This window comes from Panthera pardus, unplaced genomic scaffold (assembly GCF_024362965.1).
Source record: "Panthera pardus isolate Hobbes unplaced genomic scaffold, ASM2436296v1 HiC_scaffold_8, whole genome shotgun sequence".
Classification (NCBI taxonomy): Eukaryota; Metazoa; Chordata; class Mammalia; order Carnivora; family Felidae; genus Panthera; species Panthera pardus.
Genome location: NW_026527013.1, coordinates 4,973,311 through 4,990,147, shown reverse-complemented (window position 1 = coordinate 4,990,147; position 16,837 = coordinate 4,973,311). Strand labels below are relative to the sequence as shown.

Sequence of the window (16,837 nt, the reverse complement as noted above, 5' to 3'; positions counted from 1 at the left end):
CTGGGACAGTGAGTGCAGGGGAGAGGGAGGACGCTGGGGGACGGCTTGGAGGACAGGCAGGGCTGTCAGCGAAACAAGGTGAGGAAGAGAAGCAGGTGTTGGAAACAATAAATATACAGTCCATGTGCAGTGAGGCCTCACCACGTGCGGGGCACCAGGCTGAGCCTCTGCCTCTCCCATGCCACTGGCTTGTCACGCAATTCTCAGAGGGACATTCGTGGCTGTGAATGTCCAGCCTGCCCCTGCACCCTCCAGGGTGGGGGTCCCTGATGCTCAGGCCTCTTCTGAGCTTGAGTCAGGGGTGCAGGGGAGTGGGGGAAGCAGCCATGGGGCAGATCAAATCCAGCCGGGCCAAGTTTACCTTCCAGTTAATGAGTAATGAGTAGGGGGAGAAGGGGAGGCCTGGGCTGCATGGTGGGGGAGGGGCCCAGGCCATGGGTCCTGGAGGGAAAATCTCAGAAAGCAGTGTAGCAAGGACCCCATCCTGGAAGTGGGGGGCCAGGAGGGGAGGGGCAGTCCCCGCTGTTCCCAGGCCTGGCACCGACTCAAGGGTGAGGGTGGGGGGTGCAGCAGGGAAATCACTGCACTCAAGGGGGTTGGGGGGAGAGGGGTGCCCGGGCTCCCCCCACCCAGAAATCCTCCCCCTTCCTTCCCCTTCTCCTTCCTCCAGCTGGGGTGCCAGACGAAACTCAGGACACCAGTTCAACTGGAATCGGGGACACATAGCCAATACTGTGTTAGGGTTAAGTGCCCTCCAGAGACCCCACTTAGCCTCAACCCAGGCAGCCTGGCCCTCCCGCTCTCCATAGCTGGAATGTTGGGCAGGGCACGCCAGCTAACGGGAATCCCATCCTCCAGGCCTCCTCCTCTCTCTCCCCTTCTGGCTTATCTTGCCTGCCATCCCTCTCCCACACTGCTGGGCACAAATGCACATTCCCCAGGATGAAGCTTCCAAGAATCCCTTCCTTCTCCCAGGCCCACCTCTGCTTCTGCCGTCACCCCTCTGGTCACTTGCTGGAGGTCGGGGCCAGGACCCTTTGCAGACCTCTTAATCTGAAGCATCAGCACCTTTGTCAAAACAGCAGCAACTATCATCAATCCCATTGTTCAGATGGATTAACTGAGGCTCTGGGAAAGCCAGAACCAAGCCTTGCTGGGAGGCACAGGCCAGCAGGAATACCTTCCCAAGACAGTCAAAGCAGAAACCCTGAATGTTTAGGGCTATAATGCAACCAGGAAACGGGGTGCGGGAGGAAAATGGGAGTAATTCAGATTTGGGGGATCCTAGGAGGTACCTCAACCCGTTTCAGAAGTTGAATCTCAGTTCTGGATAGTAAGCAGGTGCTTGCACCCTCCCTCTCCCAAAGAAAGGGTGACGCAATCAAGGCAGACAGGGTCCAGGTTTGTTCTGTGTCTGCACACCTCCCCCAACTCCAGGCATGGAGCCTAGGCCAGGAAAGGCACATGGTTTACAGGAAATCAGAGCTGGGTTCCCCATTAACCCCTTCCTTGGGACTTTGGAAACCAGGCCTTCGGAGATCAGGATCCCCCACCCACATACCTGTTGCCTCCTGTGCCCTGGACTCCACACACCCCTTCCCCCAGATGCACAACCTTGCTGGGAATCCAACAGGCACACATCAAATAACACTGAGGCAAAAACGCAAAGCTTTGCCAACATGCTGTCGTGGTGAGACAGTGGGGAAATCCAGCAATTTCCTGCAAGGCCAGCAAGTATGTAAATCAATACAATCACGGAGGGAAATACAGCCATATCTTGCAGGATTATTAATGCAAGTAGCTCTTGGTCCAGGGTCATGTCCTTTCGTGGCAATGACAACTGTGACGTGAGTGCTATTACCACCTCCTCTGACGGGGGAAACTGAGGCTCAGCGTGGCTATTAATCAAGTGCCAAAGTATACCTCTAAGTGTCAGAGCTGGAAAGTGATGCAGGTCAAGACCACTCACTGTATCCAGGGAAGTCTGTCCACGCGGAAGAGGCTGGTCGCTTTCACACAATGTAATAGGAGGCAGTTGCCTTTAACAACAAGGAAGCTCTCTGGGCACTGATATTAAACGATCTCTGAGGGATACTGTTTACGAAAAAGGCAAGGCGTAACCCAGGGAGACCAGGAAGAAGAGCAGGCAGAGAAGACTGGTAATTTGTTTTTAAAACTTGCGAGCATTCAAAATGCATATCTCTGGAAGGAAACAAGGGATTTGGTTTCACTGTGGCATCTGAGACCTGAATGGTTGGGAACGGGAACAGGAGGCAAATTGCCTTTTCCCTGTACATCTACGTGGACCCTTTAGGTGTTGAACCATAGGAAGATATTAGCTATTCATAAAAAATTAAATACAGATGGAATAATAATAATTTTAATAATATTAATGATAATACTGTAACGTTAAGACAAAAAAAAAGCTAGCAATGGGAAATTGCCTCACTGATGAGGAAAGTTTTTTTTTAACGATTATAGTCTCTCAGGCATCCTGACAAGGGTACATGAAGGGAGCTCCAGGTTCCACCTGTATTAAAATACATGCTCATTGCAGGGCCGGGGTGGCTCAGTTGGTTCAGTTAAGCCTCCGACTTCAGCTCGGGTCATGATCTAGTATTTGTGAGTTCAAGCCCTGCATTGGGCTCTGTGCTGACAGCTCAGAGCCTGGAGCCTGAGCTTCAGATTCTGTGTCTCTGTCTCTCTCTGCCCCTCCCCCTGCTCTGTCTCTGTCATGCAAAAATAAACAAATATTTTTAAAAATACATGCTCACTGGGAGAGTAAACTTCTACACATACTTCAAAGCCCAGCTGAAATGTCCCTCCTCTCAGAAGTCTTTCCTGACCCTCCACAAAGCAGAGTTCTTCTCCATTGGGAAGACACACCGTAGGGCCAGGAGTCTCTGTCCTGGACCTTGTCCCCCAGCCTGACCACACCATGGAGGAGGGACTCCAGCTACCAGCATAGACATGAACCCATAGGAAGGCATTGGTTAACAAACACATGGCCAGAAACTGACTGGGCGCCAGGCCCAGATACCTGTGGTGGGGAGCTCTCTGGCCCTCAGTGTTCCTCCACCGCTAAGTAGGTGCAACAGGGAAAGGTCCCTGTTTACCAACTGACCTTGACCCTGAGGGAGACCTTGGCAGGGGGGAGGTGTGTCTATCTTGCTGGAGGACATGCCCTTGGGTTAGTTACCCCAGGACACACTGGCCCCAGGGATTGAAAAACTTAGGAAATGGTATTGAGAAATCTGGGGCAGCTCCAGGAAGGGGGAAGCCACAGGAGCTGCGGGCTGGGCTGAGGTTGCAGGGGGGAGGCGGGAGCCAGATAAAAGGCAGCCTCCAGCAGCCTCTGCTCATTCCCTCCCAGTCCGCTTCCTCCGTCCCTCTGTCCCTCCACCGTCCCTGCACCATGGGGCCTGCCTCAGGCCCCAGCCTGCTGCTGCTGCTGCTGCTTACCACCCTGCCCCTGGCACCGGGGGACCCCATGTGAGTGGTCATGACCCTTCTCCAAACCGGGCTACTTGTGAGGTGGGGGTGGGGTTCAGGTCCTAGTAGAATCCAGGGCGCACGTGGGTGTCTGTGGAGGCAGGGGTCAGCGGGTTGGGATGTGAATGGACTTGGGCTGCCTGTGAGCTCATGATTTCATGAGCTGGGGGTTCATGGCACTCGGGTTACAATGGGAGGCGGATGTTTCTAGAAGCAGGGGTCTGCAGGTTTGGGTGCCTGTGGTGTGTTCAGTGATTCCGTGGCTGCGGAATCACTTGGAGGCCTCGAGATCTGACTTCACAGGATTTGGGGGCTTCGTGATATGTGGGTGAGGATTGGAACCGTGGTCCCTAGAACGGCAGCTCCATCCCGTGTTCCACCCGACCTGCAGGTTCTCCATGATCACCCCCAACATCCTGCGGCTGGAGAATGAGGAGACCGTGCTGCTGGAGGCCCATGACTTGGAAAACAACATTGCAGTCGCGGTCACTGTCCACGACTTCCCGGTGAAAAAGCAAGTGTTATCCAGTGAGAACAGCGCTCTGACCAAAGACAACAACCACATGAGCACAGTCAAAATCAAGGTGGATGTACCTGCTGATGCCCCTCTCCCGTCTCTGAGACTCCTCCTTCAATTAGCTTCTCCTATCCTGAGCCCCTAGCTTTGAGCCCCTCTCCTGAGTGAGGTCCTCTGAGCCCCGTGTCTGATTCCCCCTACTCTTCCCCCTTTCTGATCCCTACCCATCTTAGACCCTTGCTCCCTCCCCTACTACTCCTCCGCTCCCAACCTGGGCACACCAGGGGGACCCGGAGTGGTGGACAGGTGCTATTGGCAGAAAGGGCAGGCAGGTGAAAGTCTGGGGGTGAATGCGGGCAAGGGGCCAGGAGGCAGCATCTCAATGATTCTCTGGCTATGCCTAGATCCCAGCCAGCAAGGAATTAACATCAGAGAAGGGGAAAAAATTCGTGACTATCCAGGCAGACTTTGGGAGCACCGTAGTGGAGAAGGTGGTCCTGGTCAGCTTTCAGAGCGGGTACCTCTTCATCCAGACGGACAAGCCCATCTATACCCCAGGATCCACGGGTAAGGGGCTGGGCGGTGGCTGGAGAGAGGGCTGGGGGGCACTGTGGGGAGGGGCGTGGCCTCACTCACCGCCCCCTTTCTCTAACATCATCTCCCAGTCCTCTATCGGATCTTTACCGTGGACAACGACCTACTGCCCGTGGGCCGGACCGTTATCGTCAGCATCCAGGTACCAGCAGCGGGGAACCCAGACAATGACTCCCCCTGGGCAGAGACTCGGGGAGAGACAAAGAGATAGAGAGAGACAGAGAAGAGATTCCGGAAAAGGCAGGACTGCAGAGGCCTAAAGGCAAAGAGACCTGTAGAGATCCAGGGATACCAGGCTCACTGATGCTTCTGCCCGTGGATTCCGGCTCCAGACAAACCTCTGGGGACCGTGTCACTCTGGACAGGTCACTTCACCCTCCTGGGCCTTGGTTTTCTCAGCTGAAGATTGAGATGACAGATAAAAACTCTCTGTAGTCCAATCCACCTCCTGCTGCCAGGGGGCAGCCTGGAGCACCCAACTCCTGTCCCACCCTCCTCCACCCAGAGCCCTCCAGGAGCTCCCACCTCCTTGGGGTAAAAGCCTAAGTCCTCCCAGCACTCCCCAAGGCCCTGCAAGACTTGCCCTGTCCCCTACCTGTCCTCCTCTCCTCCCCCTCTTCCCTTCACTCACTCTGCTCCAGCCACGTGGGCCTTATTGCTGTCCCTCCAACTGCCATAAAGAGCCAGCCCTAGGACCTTTGCACAGGCTGTTCCCCCACTACTCACAAAATGCTCTTCCTCCAAATACCCACATAGCTTGCCCCATCACGTCATTCAAGTCTCTGCTCAAATGTCACTGATGGCACAATTTTACAGGGAAGCCTCTCTGAGGACCTGTAAAATTGCAAACACCCTCTCCCAACTCACACACACACACACACACACACTCCACTGGTCTCCCTTCCTGTCATCTCCTTTAGGCATCCTATAAATTGAATGTATTCATTTGCTCATTGCCCGCTCCCTAGACCTCCACAGAACCTAAATTCCAGACAGGATGGGTGCTTGGCATACAGTAATTTCATTACAATTTTCTGGGCTAAGGCAGGAAAGGGGTGGGGGGGAGGGGGAATGGAAGGAGGAAGTGAAGGACAGAGGGAAGAGGTAGGTCGTTCTCAGAGGATCGTCATGAGTATTTCTTGCAATCACGCAAAGGTAACAGGGACCAAGTCCTGACAGCCACAAGCTGACTGTGGGGATCGGTGGGATTTGTGGGGAACGGAGAACACACACCTCTAACGGTAGAGCCTCTGCCCAGTTCCAGTCAAATGTCGCTATGTGCCAACAGGAACCCGTATCCACGGTTATCCCAATTTCCAAGAGAAGCCAGAAAGCCAGATTTTTACATGATGTCTCCTGGTGTTTAGTTATTTGCAACGAATGACATACTGTGTGTTAGGCTGAACCACACGACTTTGTATTCTTGTAGGTCAAAGAGTTGAAGGTAGGCAATGCTGTGTGACTTAGCTCCCATAGGATGCTTACCACAGGGTCCCGCACAAAGTAGGTGATAAATGCTAGTTACTATCGGTATTCAGACAGCCGCCGACGAGAGTGAGCTCCAGGTTACATGAATCAGGTGCCAAGCCAGTGAGGTAGGGGCTATGTTCCTCTCCTTTTTCTAGCTGGGCACATTGAGCACAGAGACATCAAGTAATTTGCCCAAGGTGACACAGCGCATAATTGGGAGAGTGGGCATTTGAACCCAGGCTGACTCAAGTCCGTGTTCATAACCACTGCCCCAGTAGTCATGACACAGAGAGTGTCCAGACACAAAGAGGAGGAAGAGAGCCTAGGGGCTAAGCCAGGTCTCTGAAGAGACACACCCTCCCTGTCTCCACAGACCCCCGACAATGTTCTCATCAAGAAGGACTCCCTGTCTTCTCAGAACCAGGTTGGCATCCTGTCCCTGTCTTGGAACATCCCGGAGCTGGTCAAGTATGTCAGGCCCTCCCAGAGGGGGTTCCCTATGCCAAGGGAGGGCGTCTGGCTGGCTCACTCACCTGCCTTCCCCACAGTACAGGGCAGTGGAAGATAGAAGCCCACTATGAAGATGCCCCGCAGCAGGTATTCTCTGCTGAGTTCGAGGTGAAGGAGTACGGTAAGAGGAGGAAGGAGTCAGGGTGGGGGCCCCAAGTGCCAGGCCCAGTGCTGACAGCCTACTGGTGCCGTCTCGCCCCCAGTGCTGCCCAGTTTTGAGGTCCAAGTGGAGCCTACAGAGAAATTCTACTACATTGATGACCCACAGGGCCTGGAGGTCACCATCACGGCCAGGTGAGGGGCTAGGAATGGGGCCAGGCGGGAGGGGAGGGGAGGGCGGCCAGGTGAGGGCTAGATGACGGCCTAGGTTGGCAGCTAGGGGTGGAGCCAGGTAGGGGCCGGGTAAGGGAACCCGGGTGCGGTGTGGCCAGGTGTGGGACCAGGTGGGCGCTGACTGAAGAACCAGATACTGGCCAGGTAAGCACCAGGCGAGGGACCAGGGGTCCGTGGAAGTTTGCAGGCAGGCTCGCCCTTCAGGAGAGGAGCATCTGAGACCCCCTTGCCTCTCAGGTTCTTGTATGGGAAGAATGTGGATGGAATAGCCTTCGTCATCTTTGGGGTCCAGGATGGTGAACAGAGGATTTCGCTGCCCCAGTCCCTCACCCGTGTTCAGGTGCTCTGCCCCTCTGAGCCTCCTCCACTTTGGACTTCCCCCTTCCTCACCTGCGCCCCTCTCCCTCTCTGAGCCTTCCTTCCTCCCCCAGGTCAATGATGGCAGTGGGGAGGCCAGGCTGGAACGAAAGGTCCTGCTGAGCGGGGTGGAACCCTCCGGAGCAGATGCCCTGGTGGGGAAGTCGTTGTACGTGTCTGTCACCGTTATCTTGCACTCAGGTGAGGCCTGGTCTGAGGAAAGGGACCCAAATGAGGGGGGAGGCCCAGTGTGCGGGCAGAGGCCCAGAATGGACGTGGAATGCAGTGTGACAGGGGAGAACCAGTCTGAGGGCAGAGGCCAAGTGTAAGAGAGGATATCCAGAGGAAAGTGATACCCAGTGAGACAAAGGAGGCCCATTCTGAGGGTGGGGGGAGCCCCAGAATGAAAGTGGGATCCAGTCTGATAGAGGAGGCCCATTCTGAGTGGGGGAGCCCCAGAATGAAAGTGGGATCCAGTCTGATAGAGGAGGGCCAGTCTGAGGGGGGAGGGAGCCCCAGAATGAAAGTGGGATCCAGTCTGATAGAGGAGGGCCAATCTGAGGGTGGGGGGAGCCCCACAATGAAAGTGGGATGCAGTCTGATAGAGGAGGCCCAGTCTGAGGGGGGAGGGAGCCCCAGAATGAAAGTGGGATCCAGTCTGATAGAGGTGGCCCATTCTGAGTGGGGAGATGCAGAATGAAAATAAGATCCAGTCTGTAGAGGAGGCCCAGTCTGAGGGGGGAGGCTCAGTATGAAGGTGGGATCCAGTCTGATAGAAGAGGTCCAGTCTGAGGGGGAGGCCAGAATGAAGGTGGGATCCAGTCTGATAGAAGAGGTCCAGTCTGAGGGGGAGGCCAGAATGAAGGTGGGATCCAGTCTGACAGGGGAGGCCCAGTCTGAGGGGGTTGGCCCAGTATGATTGTGGGATCCAGTCTGACATGGGATGCCCAGTCTGAGGGGGGAGGGAGCCCCAGAATGAAAGTGGGATCCAGTCTGATAGAGGAGGCCCAGTCCGAGGGGGGAGGCCCACTATGAAGGTGGGATCCAGTCTGATAGAAGAGGTCCAGTCTGAGGGGGAGGCCAGAATGAAGGTGGGATCCAGTCTGACAGGGGAGGCCCAGTCTGAGGGGGTTGGCCCAGTATGATTGTGGGATCCAGTCTGACATGGGATGCCCAGTCTGAGGGGGGAGGGAGCCCCAGAATGAAAGTGGGATCCATCTGATAGAGGAGGCCTAGTCTGAGGGGGAGGCCCAGTATGAATGTGGGATCCAATCTGATAGAGAATGCCCAATCTGAGGGGGGAGGGAGCCCCAGAATGAAAGTGGGATCCAGTCTCATAGAGGAGGGCCAATCTGAGGGGTAGGCCCACTATGAAGGTGGGATCCAGTCTGAGGGGGGAGGCCTAGTCTGAGGGGGGATGCCCAGTATGAAAATGGGATCCAGTCTAACAGGGGAGACCCAGTCTGAAGGCGAGGCCCAGTATGAATGTGGGATCCAGTCTGATAGAGGAGGCCCAGTCTGGGGGGGGGGTACCCAGAATGAATGTGGGATCCATTCTGATAGAGGTGGCCCAATGTGAGGAAGGGAGGTCCAGAATGAAAGACAGATCCAGTCTGTAGAGGAGGCCCAGTCTGAGGGGGGAGGCCCAGTATGGATATGGGATCCAGTCTGATAGCGGAGGCCCAATCTGATGGGGGGAGGCCAGAATGAAGGTGGGACCCAGTCTGATAGAGAAGCCCAGTCTGATGGGGGAGGCCAGTATGAAGGTGGGATCCAGTCTGACAGAGGAGGCCCAGTGAGCGGGAGCCCAGAATGAAGGTGGGATCCAGTCTGATACAGGAGTCCCAGTCTGGGGGGGGGAGGCCCAGTATGAATGTAGGATCCAGTCTGATAGAGGAGGCCCATTCTCATGGGGGGAAGCCAGAACGAAGCTGGGATCCAGTCTGACATGGGAGGCCCAGTCTGAGGGGGGAGGTCCAGAATGAAAGTGGGATCCAGTCTGATACAGGAGGCCCAGTGAGGGGGCAGGCCAGAATGAAGGTGGGATCCAGTCTCACGTGGGTGGCCCAGTCTGAGGGGGGAGGCCCAGTATGAATGTGGGATCCAGTGTGATAGAGTAGGCCCAGTCTGAGGGGGAGGCCAGAATGAAGGTGGGATCAAGTCTGATAGGGGAGGTGCAGTCTGAGGGGGGAGGCCCAGAATGAATGTGGGATGCAGTCTGATAGAGGAGGCCCAGTCTGAGGGGGGAGGGAGCCTCAGAATGAAAGTGGGATCCAGTCTGACAGAAGCCCAGTCTGAGAGGGGAGGTCAGAATGAAGGTGTGATCCTGTGTGACAGAGGAGGCCCAGTGAGGGGGGAGCCCAGAATGAAGGTGGAATCCAGTCTGATAGAGGAGGCCCAGTCTGAAGGGGGGAGGCCAGAATGAAGGTGGGATGCAGTCTGTCGGGTGAGGCCAAGTCTGAGAGGGGAAGCCCAGTATGAATATGGGAAACAGTCTGATAGAGGAGGCCCATTCTGAGGGGGGGAGGTCCAGAATGAATGTGGGATCCAGTCTGACAAAGGAGGCCAAGTCTGAAGGTGGGAGCCAGTGACAGGGTAGGCACAGTGTGAGGAATGAAGGTGCCCGCCAGTTTGTCAGAGGAGACCTGGTCTGAGGGAGGCCCACTATGAAGATGGGAAGCTGTCTGACAGTGGAGGCCTGGTCTGAGGGGGGAGGTCCAGAATAAAAGTGGGGTCCAGTCTGATAGAGGAGGCCCAGTCTCAGGAGGGAGGCCCAAAATGAAATTGGGATCCAGTCTCACAGAGTAGGCCCAGTCTGAAAACAGGCCTAGTGAGGTTGCTAGCCAGTCTGACAGAGGAGGTCCCATCCTAGTGGGGAGGCCAGAATGAAGGTGGGCAACAGTCTGACAGAGGAAGCCAGAGGAAGTCTGAACACAGGAGGCCAGTATGAAGATTGGATCCTGTCTGATGGATGATGTCCAGTCTGAGGAGGGAGGCCCAGCATGAAGGTGGGATCCAGTCTGACAGAGGAGTCCCAGTGATGGGGGAGGAACAGAATGAAGGTTCTAGCCAGTCTGATGGGGGAGGAACAGAATGAAGGTTCCAGCCAGCCTGATGGAGGAGGCCCAGTCTGAGGGAGGCCCAGTGTAAGGTGTGGTCCAACCCGGAGGGGTGGCCCAGGAACCTGCCCTCACGGCTGGCCCCCTCAGGCAGCGACATGGTGGAGGCGGAGCGCAGCGGGATCCCCATCGTGACCTCCCCCTACCAGATCCACTTCACCAAGACGTCCAAGTTCTTCAAACCAGGCATGCCCTTTGACCTCATGGTGAGACCCGGGGTGGGGCTGCCTCCCCCACCCTTCCCCTGAGCATCAGCCACGCCTCTGGGTCGACCTGAACGCCCTCCACCTGCCCCTGCACTGCACCCGCAGGTGTTCGTGACGAACCCCGACGGCTCCCCAGCACGCAACGTCCCTGTGGAGACCCAGGACTCCAGTGCACGGTCCTTGACCCAGGTCGACGGCGTGGCCAAGCTGATCATCAACACACCCAACAAACCGGTGCCCCTGCCCATCACTGTGAGTCCTCGCCCACCTGTAGCCCTACACTCAGGTGATAGGGGACTGGATTTGCATGGAGGGAATCTGTCCTCTGCCACAGTCATCCGCCACGTGAGGAGTGGGGTCCTTTTATTATATCAGGGGATCCTGCCATTCACATAGAGTGTTCTCATCTGCATAGAGGGGATCTTATCTGCACCAGCAGTCTGGCCATCTGCATAGGTATATTATTATAAGGATCCTGTGATTACATCTGACCCACCTGGATAATCCAAAGCAGACTCCCCATCCTCAGACCCTTAATCCCATTTGCACAGTCCCTCTGGCCAGGGAAGGTACCGTATTCCCAGGTCCCAGGGATTAGGATGTGGACATCTTTGGGGGGCCAGAATTCATCCCCCTTTCCTCACCCAGGTAATCACTAGGAAGGACGGTATCCTGGAGTCACGACAGGCCACAAGCAGGATGCTCGCCCAACCCTACAAAATCATGGGCAGCTGCAGCAACTACCTCCATCTGTCTGTACCTCGCGTGGAGCTCAAGCCAGGGGAAGATCTCAATGTGAACATCCACCTGCGAATTGACCCCACCACCACCAAGCAGAAGGATGTCTACTACTACACCTACCTGGTCCGTGCCCTCCTAGGATCCCCAGACCCTCCTCCTTACTTCTACAGCACCCCCAGTCCAGGGCCACCCCCGCGCCCCGACCTTGCTGATTCTTCCTTACGCCAACCTGTCTCCCCCAGGTCATGAACAAAGGGAAGCTGTTGAAGGTGGGTCGACAGAAGCGTGAGCTCGGCCAGGATGTGGTCGCATTGCCCCTGACCATCACTGAGGACTTCATTCCTTCCTTCCGCCTGGTGGTTTACTACACCTGCCTTAACAGCAACGGCCAGAGGGAGGTGGTGGCCGATTCCGTGTGGGTGGATGTCAAGGACTCCTGTGTGGGCAAGGTAAGCTTCCGGAGCCTTCCTCTGCACCCATCTTGGCACCCCCGCCTGGCCAGTGCTCGCTCCGTCTCTGCCTCTCTCCAGCCTTCTGGGTGGCCTCCCCAACCGAGGCCCATCTTCTCCTTTTCCAGCTCCTTCTCTCCCCACCTCTGTTTCAGCCTCAGTATCTCCCTCCCTGCTGGCCTTTCCACCTTCAGTCTGTCTGTCTCCACCGTTGCCCCTTCCTGACCAGCACAGCACAGACACTGCCCTGGGCTGACTGCTGATGGGGACCCAGCCTGGCAGGGCTGACCCCTCACTCCTACCTCTGTGCACACCCCCCCCCCCAACAGCTGGTGGTGAAAGGTGGCAGGAAGGAAGAGAGGGTTCACCTACCTGGCCAGCAGATGACCCTCAAGATCGAGGGGGACCACGGGGCCCGAGTGGGGCTCGTGGTGGTGGACAAGGGCGTGTTCGTGCTGAACAAGAAGAATAAGTTAACTCAAAGCAAGGTGCGCCCCGTACCGCTGGGGTGTGGCGGAAGCAAAGGGGTGGCGTGGGGCTGAGGCGCGGGTGGCGCTTAGAAGGGAACCGGAAGTGGGGTTAGGCGTGGGCTGGACGGAGGCTGGGACGGACACAGACGTGGCGCGGAAGTGAAGGCTGCGGGTGGGAGCTTAGATGGAGAAGTCCGCGCTGGGGGTGGTTGGCGGATGCTGTGCACACACCTCTGAGAGGGGTCTGAGACCAGAATGCAGGGGCGGTCGGACATGTCAGCCTGGTGACCCCTGCCCTCCCGCAGATCTGGAACGTGGTAGAGAAGGCTGACATCGGCTGCACCGCAGGCAGCGGGAAGGACTATGCCGGCGTCTTCACGGACGCAGGGCTGGCCTTCCAGACCAACACAAACCTGCAGACCCCGGATAGGACAGGTGAGGGCCAGGGAGGGGTGGGGCCTCCACCCCAGATGCTGAGAGCAGGTGGAGGGCACTGTTCTGAGGTCCTCAGATGCTGAGAGCAGGTGGGGGGCCTGGGTTCAAGTCCTGCCCCAGCCCCCACCTAGTGAATCACTGCCTGCTGAGCCTCAGTTTCCTCATCTGTCAAATGGGAACAACAACTCATGGCTCCCTCACGGCTACTAAGAGGAGTACATCGGGGACCCTCAGATGACGCTTAACCCACCTTGTTCGCATGTGCCCTCCACTCAGATCCCGAGTGCCCCAAACCAGCTACCCGGCGCCGCCGCTCGGTGATGCTCATGGAGAAGAGGATGGACAAAGGTGGGGGCCCCCCACCTCCCCCCAAACCCTGCCCATCCGGGATCCAGCCCAGGAGGGAGGAGGGCAGGGCCGGGCCCTGGGGATATCCTACCCGTGGTCCGCCCTGAGCCCCTCCTGCTTTGAGGTCCCGGCTGAGGCCCTGACAGGTGTCATGTCCCCACAGTGGGTCAGTACCCAAAGCAGCTGCGCAAGTGCTGTGAACATGGCATGCGGGAGAACCCCATGAAGTTCTCGTGCGAGCGCAGGGCCCGGTTCATCCAGCACGAGGCCTCCTGCGTGAAGGCCTTCCTGGACTGTTGCAAATACATCACCCAGCTGAGGCTCAACCACACCCGTAGTGCCCACCTGGGATTGGCCCGGAGTGAGTCCACTTGCCTGTGGCTGGCCAGAGCGGGGAGGGCCTGGACTGAAGGGAGTAGGCTCGGTCAGAGGGGGGCAGGCCTGGTTTGAAGGAGGAGGCCAGCCAGAGTGGGGAAGCTCTGTGAGAGATGGGATGGCCTGGTCTGAGGGAAGAGGCCCAGGCCAGAGTGGGAAAGCTTGATCAGAGGGGGTAGGGCCTGATCTGAGGGAGGAGGGCAGCCAGAGTGGGGAGACTGGGTGAGAGCAGCCAGGACCTGTCTGAGGGAGAAGAACCTATCTGAATGGGGGAAGGTGCCTGTTTGGGTGGAAGGATGCCTGTGTCTGAGCGGGGAGGAGGGCCTGTCTGAAGGGGGAGGATGCTTCTGTCTGAGATGCATTTTTAGCCTGCCTTTACCAAAGAAAACTCTTTTATGTTGCTTTCCAGAGAGGTGCCTAACTCAATGCCTAACAACATCTGTTGATTTGTTTTCATTCATTCATTCATTCATTCACTCACTCATTCATTCATTCACTCATTCATTCATTCAGTTCTGGATAAGACAAAACATGTGCACACTTGAAACTTTACATCTCGGGCCAAATAAATCTTAAGCCAAGAGAAATTTCTCTTCCAAGAAGCCCATGGAAAGCAGAACCAGAGTGGTCCCCACCACAAGGTGGCCCTGACAGAACTGGTGGGAATCCTACCTGCCATTTGCTCAGAGCCTTTGAGCCCAGTGAGGCCTGATGTCTGCTTTTTAAAAATGCTTTTTGATGTGTCTTATGTAGAGAAAGGCCTTTCTGCTAGGATGGGTGCAGTGGAAACCAAGCCCACAGAGAGCCCCCCGCACCACGGGCAGCATGGCCCCTGTCGTGAGGGTCCCCCTGGCAGATTCCCTCTCGGCCCACCCTGTCCAGATTGCTCTTTTTAACCCCTGTGTGCAGAGTGGTGCTTGCAGCACTGACCCTTCTCACTGGCCCTTTGAACACTTCTTCTGCACATCCCATCGTTTTCACGGGGAACCAGAAACTGTGTCGTCCAAATTGGGCTCTGAGAACAAAGGCCAGTGTGAGCGGCTCTTGAAACCGAGGGAAGTTACCTTATCGACCACAGGATGAAAAGCCACAAAACAGAACCCCTTTGCTTAAAAACTAAGGAAGATGGGGAAACGCCATAGCGGCAGGCTGCCCGATCCAAGCAAACATAATCATTTTTTTTTTAAATCTTTAGACTCTCAAGCAGAAAAAGGAGAAATGGGCATAAAAACCTTTTATCCCTCCGAATCATTTGAGGCCGCACCATTGAGGCCCCTAATTAGCTCCGTGTGGAATTTCTAGAAGCAAAGATATTCTGCCACAAAACCTCAGCACAGTCATCAGAATTAGGACGTTAATGTTGACTTGTTACCACCACCAAAACCTCCAACCCCGTTCAAGCTGGCCAGTGGTTTCCCTTTGGTTTGGTCTGGTCTGGTTTGGCTTGGATCCTTTATAGGAAAAGGATCTGTGCAGGAGCAGACGTCGTATTTACTGGTGGGGTCTCCTTAGTGTCCTTGGATCTGCTCAACCCCTGGCAGCACAGCCGTCTTGAGTGACTTTCACGTCCAGCTATTTGGGGGGCTGTCCCACGGTTTGGGTTGGCTCCTTGCTTCCTCGTAATGGCATCCAGGTTTTGCATTTGGGGGCAGCACTGTCACAGGAGAGACACTATGGATTCTCGGTGCATCATGTCGGGAGCCCAAAGACATTGATTTGTCCCATTGTTGGTGCTGTGAGTCTTGATCACGTGATTAAGGCGCTGTCTGCTGGGTCTCTCCACTGTAAAGTTCCTCCTTATTCCTGGATAGTCCATTTCTAAACCTCTTTCTGCTATCAGATCAGGGCAAAATTTAAGCCAAGGGAAAATTTCCCCCAAATCAATTTTTATGTAGCCTGTATGACAGCAGGTATGGATCCTTATATGGTAACACATACTTTTCATGTACACTCATATTTTTATTTTTTATTTATTTATTTATTTATTTATTATTATATTTATATTTATTTATTTATTTTATTTATTTATTTTTGCTTAGAAATGTGCAGTCACCTCCTAAAGGCAGACATCACCAAAGGGGACACATATTTCTAAATTCTTTTAGCTGGAAGGCTAGCACTCCCTCCACCATCACCCCCCAAAAAACACACAAAGATTCCCAACACACATGAGCAAAGGGCTGAATCTTCAGTCTGTGCAAATTATTCTAATCTAGGCTTGATGCCTTCTGCTCCAGTGACCTATAGACTTTCTTTCTCAAAGAGGAAAATTAGACAAAATATCCGATCTACTGGGATATGGCTTACACACACTCAGGTGTTTTCTCCCCCAGCCTTGTGTAATTTCTTTCTTTCTTTCTTTTTTTTTAAAATTTATTGCCAATGCGTGTAGTCTTGGCTTCAGGAGCGGATTCCTATGATTCATCACTTACATACAACCCCAGTGCTCATCCCAAGTGTCCTCCTCAATGCCCATCACCCATTTTCCCCACTCCCCCATATCCTATTCCCGTCAACCCTCAGTCTGTTCTCTGTGTTTATGAGTCTCTTATGATTTTTCTCCCTCTCTCTTTGTATCTAATTTTTCCTTCCCTCCCACTATGGTCTTCTGTTAAGTTTCTCAAATTCCACATATGAGTGACATCATATGATATCTGCTTTTCTCTGACTGACTTATTTCACTTAGCATAATACCCTCCAGATCCATCCACGTTGTTGCAAATGGCCAGATATCCTTCTTTTCCATCACCAAGTAGTATTCCATTCTCTGTATATATAGCCATTCATCAGTTGATGGACATTTGAGCTCTTTCCATAATTTGGCTATTGTTGAAATGCTACTATAAGCACTGGAGTACATGTGCCCCTACGAATCAGCACCCATGTGCCCTTTAGGATAAATTTCTAGTAGTGCTATTGCTGGGCCATAGGGTAAATCTAATTTTGATTTTTTGAGGGACCTCCACACTGTTTTCCAGAGTGGCTACACCAGTTTGTATTCCCACCAACAGTGCAAGAGAGTTCCCCTTTCTCCACATCCTCACCAACATCTGTTGTTTCCTGAGTTGTTACTTTTAGCCACTCTGACCAGTGTGAGGGGGTATCTCAATGTGTTTTTGGTTTGTGTTTTCCTGATGATGAGTGATGTCGAGCATCTTGTCATGTGTCTGTTTACCATCTGGATGTCTTCTTTGGAAAAGTATTCATGTTTCTGCCCATTTCTTCACTGGATTATTTGTTTTCTGGGTGTTGAGTTTGGTAAGTTGTTTATAGATTTTGTATACTAACTAACCCTTTATCCGTTATGTCATTTGCAAATATCTTCTCCCATTCCATCGGTTACCTTTTAGTTTTGTTGATTGTTTCCTGTGCTGTGCAGAAACTTTTTACCTTGATGAGGTCCCAAATAGTCTGCTTTTGC

At 54.4% G+C, this 16,837-nt stretch overlaps 1 protein-coding gene across 1 annotated transcript in view; it reads left to right on the top strand.

Annotated features, from left to right (window-relative positions):
• Nucleotides 1-3,352: 3,352 nt before the first annotated feature.
• LOC109261021 (complement C3) overlaps nucleotides 3,353-16,837 on the top strand; it is a 39,882-nt gene continuing 26,397 nt past the window's right edge. The window contains exons 1-17 of the mRNA XM_053898203.1: nucleotides 3,353-3,492; nucleotides 3,884-4,076; nucleotides 4,414-4,576; nucleotides 4,675-4,745; nucleotides 6,447-6,541; nucleotides 6,622-6,704; nucleotides 6,787-6,877; nucleotides 7,154-7,256; nucleotides 7,348-7,474; nucleotides 10,483-10,598; nucleotides 10,704-10,850; nucleotides 11,247-11,462; nucleotides 11,582-11,788; nucleotides 12,118-12,276; nucleotides 12,564-12,693; nucleotides 12,970-13,041; nucleotides 13,205-13,402. Of these exons, the coding sequence (XP_053754178.1) occupies nucleotides 3,416-3,492; nucleotides 3,884-4,076; nucleotides 4,414-4,576; nucleotides 4,675-4,745; nucleotides 6,447-6,541; nucleotides 6,622-6,704; nucleotides 6,787-6,877; nucleotides 7,154-7,256; nucleotides 7,348-7,474; nucleotides 10,483-10,598; nucleotides 10,704-10,850; nucleotides 11,247-11,462; nucleotides 11,582-11,788; nucleotides 12,118-12,276; nucleotides 12,564-12,693; nucleotides 12,970-13,041; nucleotides 13,205-13,402 (2,248 nt within the window). The 5' untranslated portion in view covers nucleotides 3,353-3,415. The remainder of the gene's footprint in view (nucleotides 3,493-3,883; nucleotides 4,077-4,413; nucleotides 4,577-4,674; nucleotides 4,746-6,446; nucleotides 6,542-6,621; nucleotides 6,705-6,786; nucleotides 6,878-7,153; nucleotides 7,257-7,347; nucleotides 7,475-10,482; nucleotides 10,599-10,703; nucleotides 10,851-11,246; nucleotides 11,463-11,581; nucleotides 11,789-12,117; nucleotides 12,277-12,563; nucleotides 12,694-12,969; nucleotides 13,042-13,204; nucleotides 13,403-16,837) is intronic.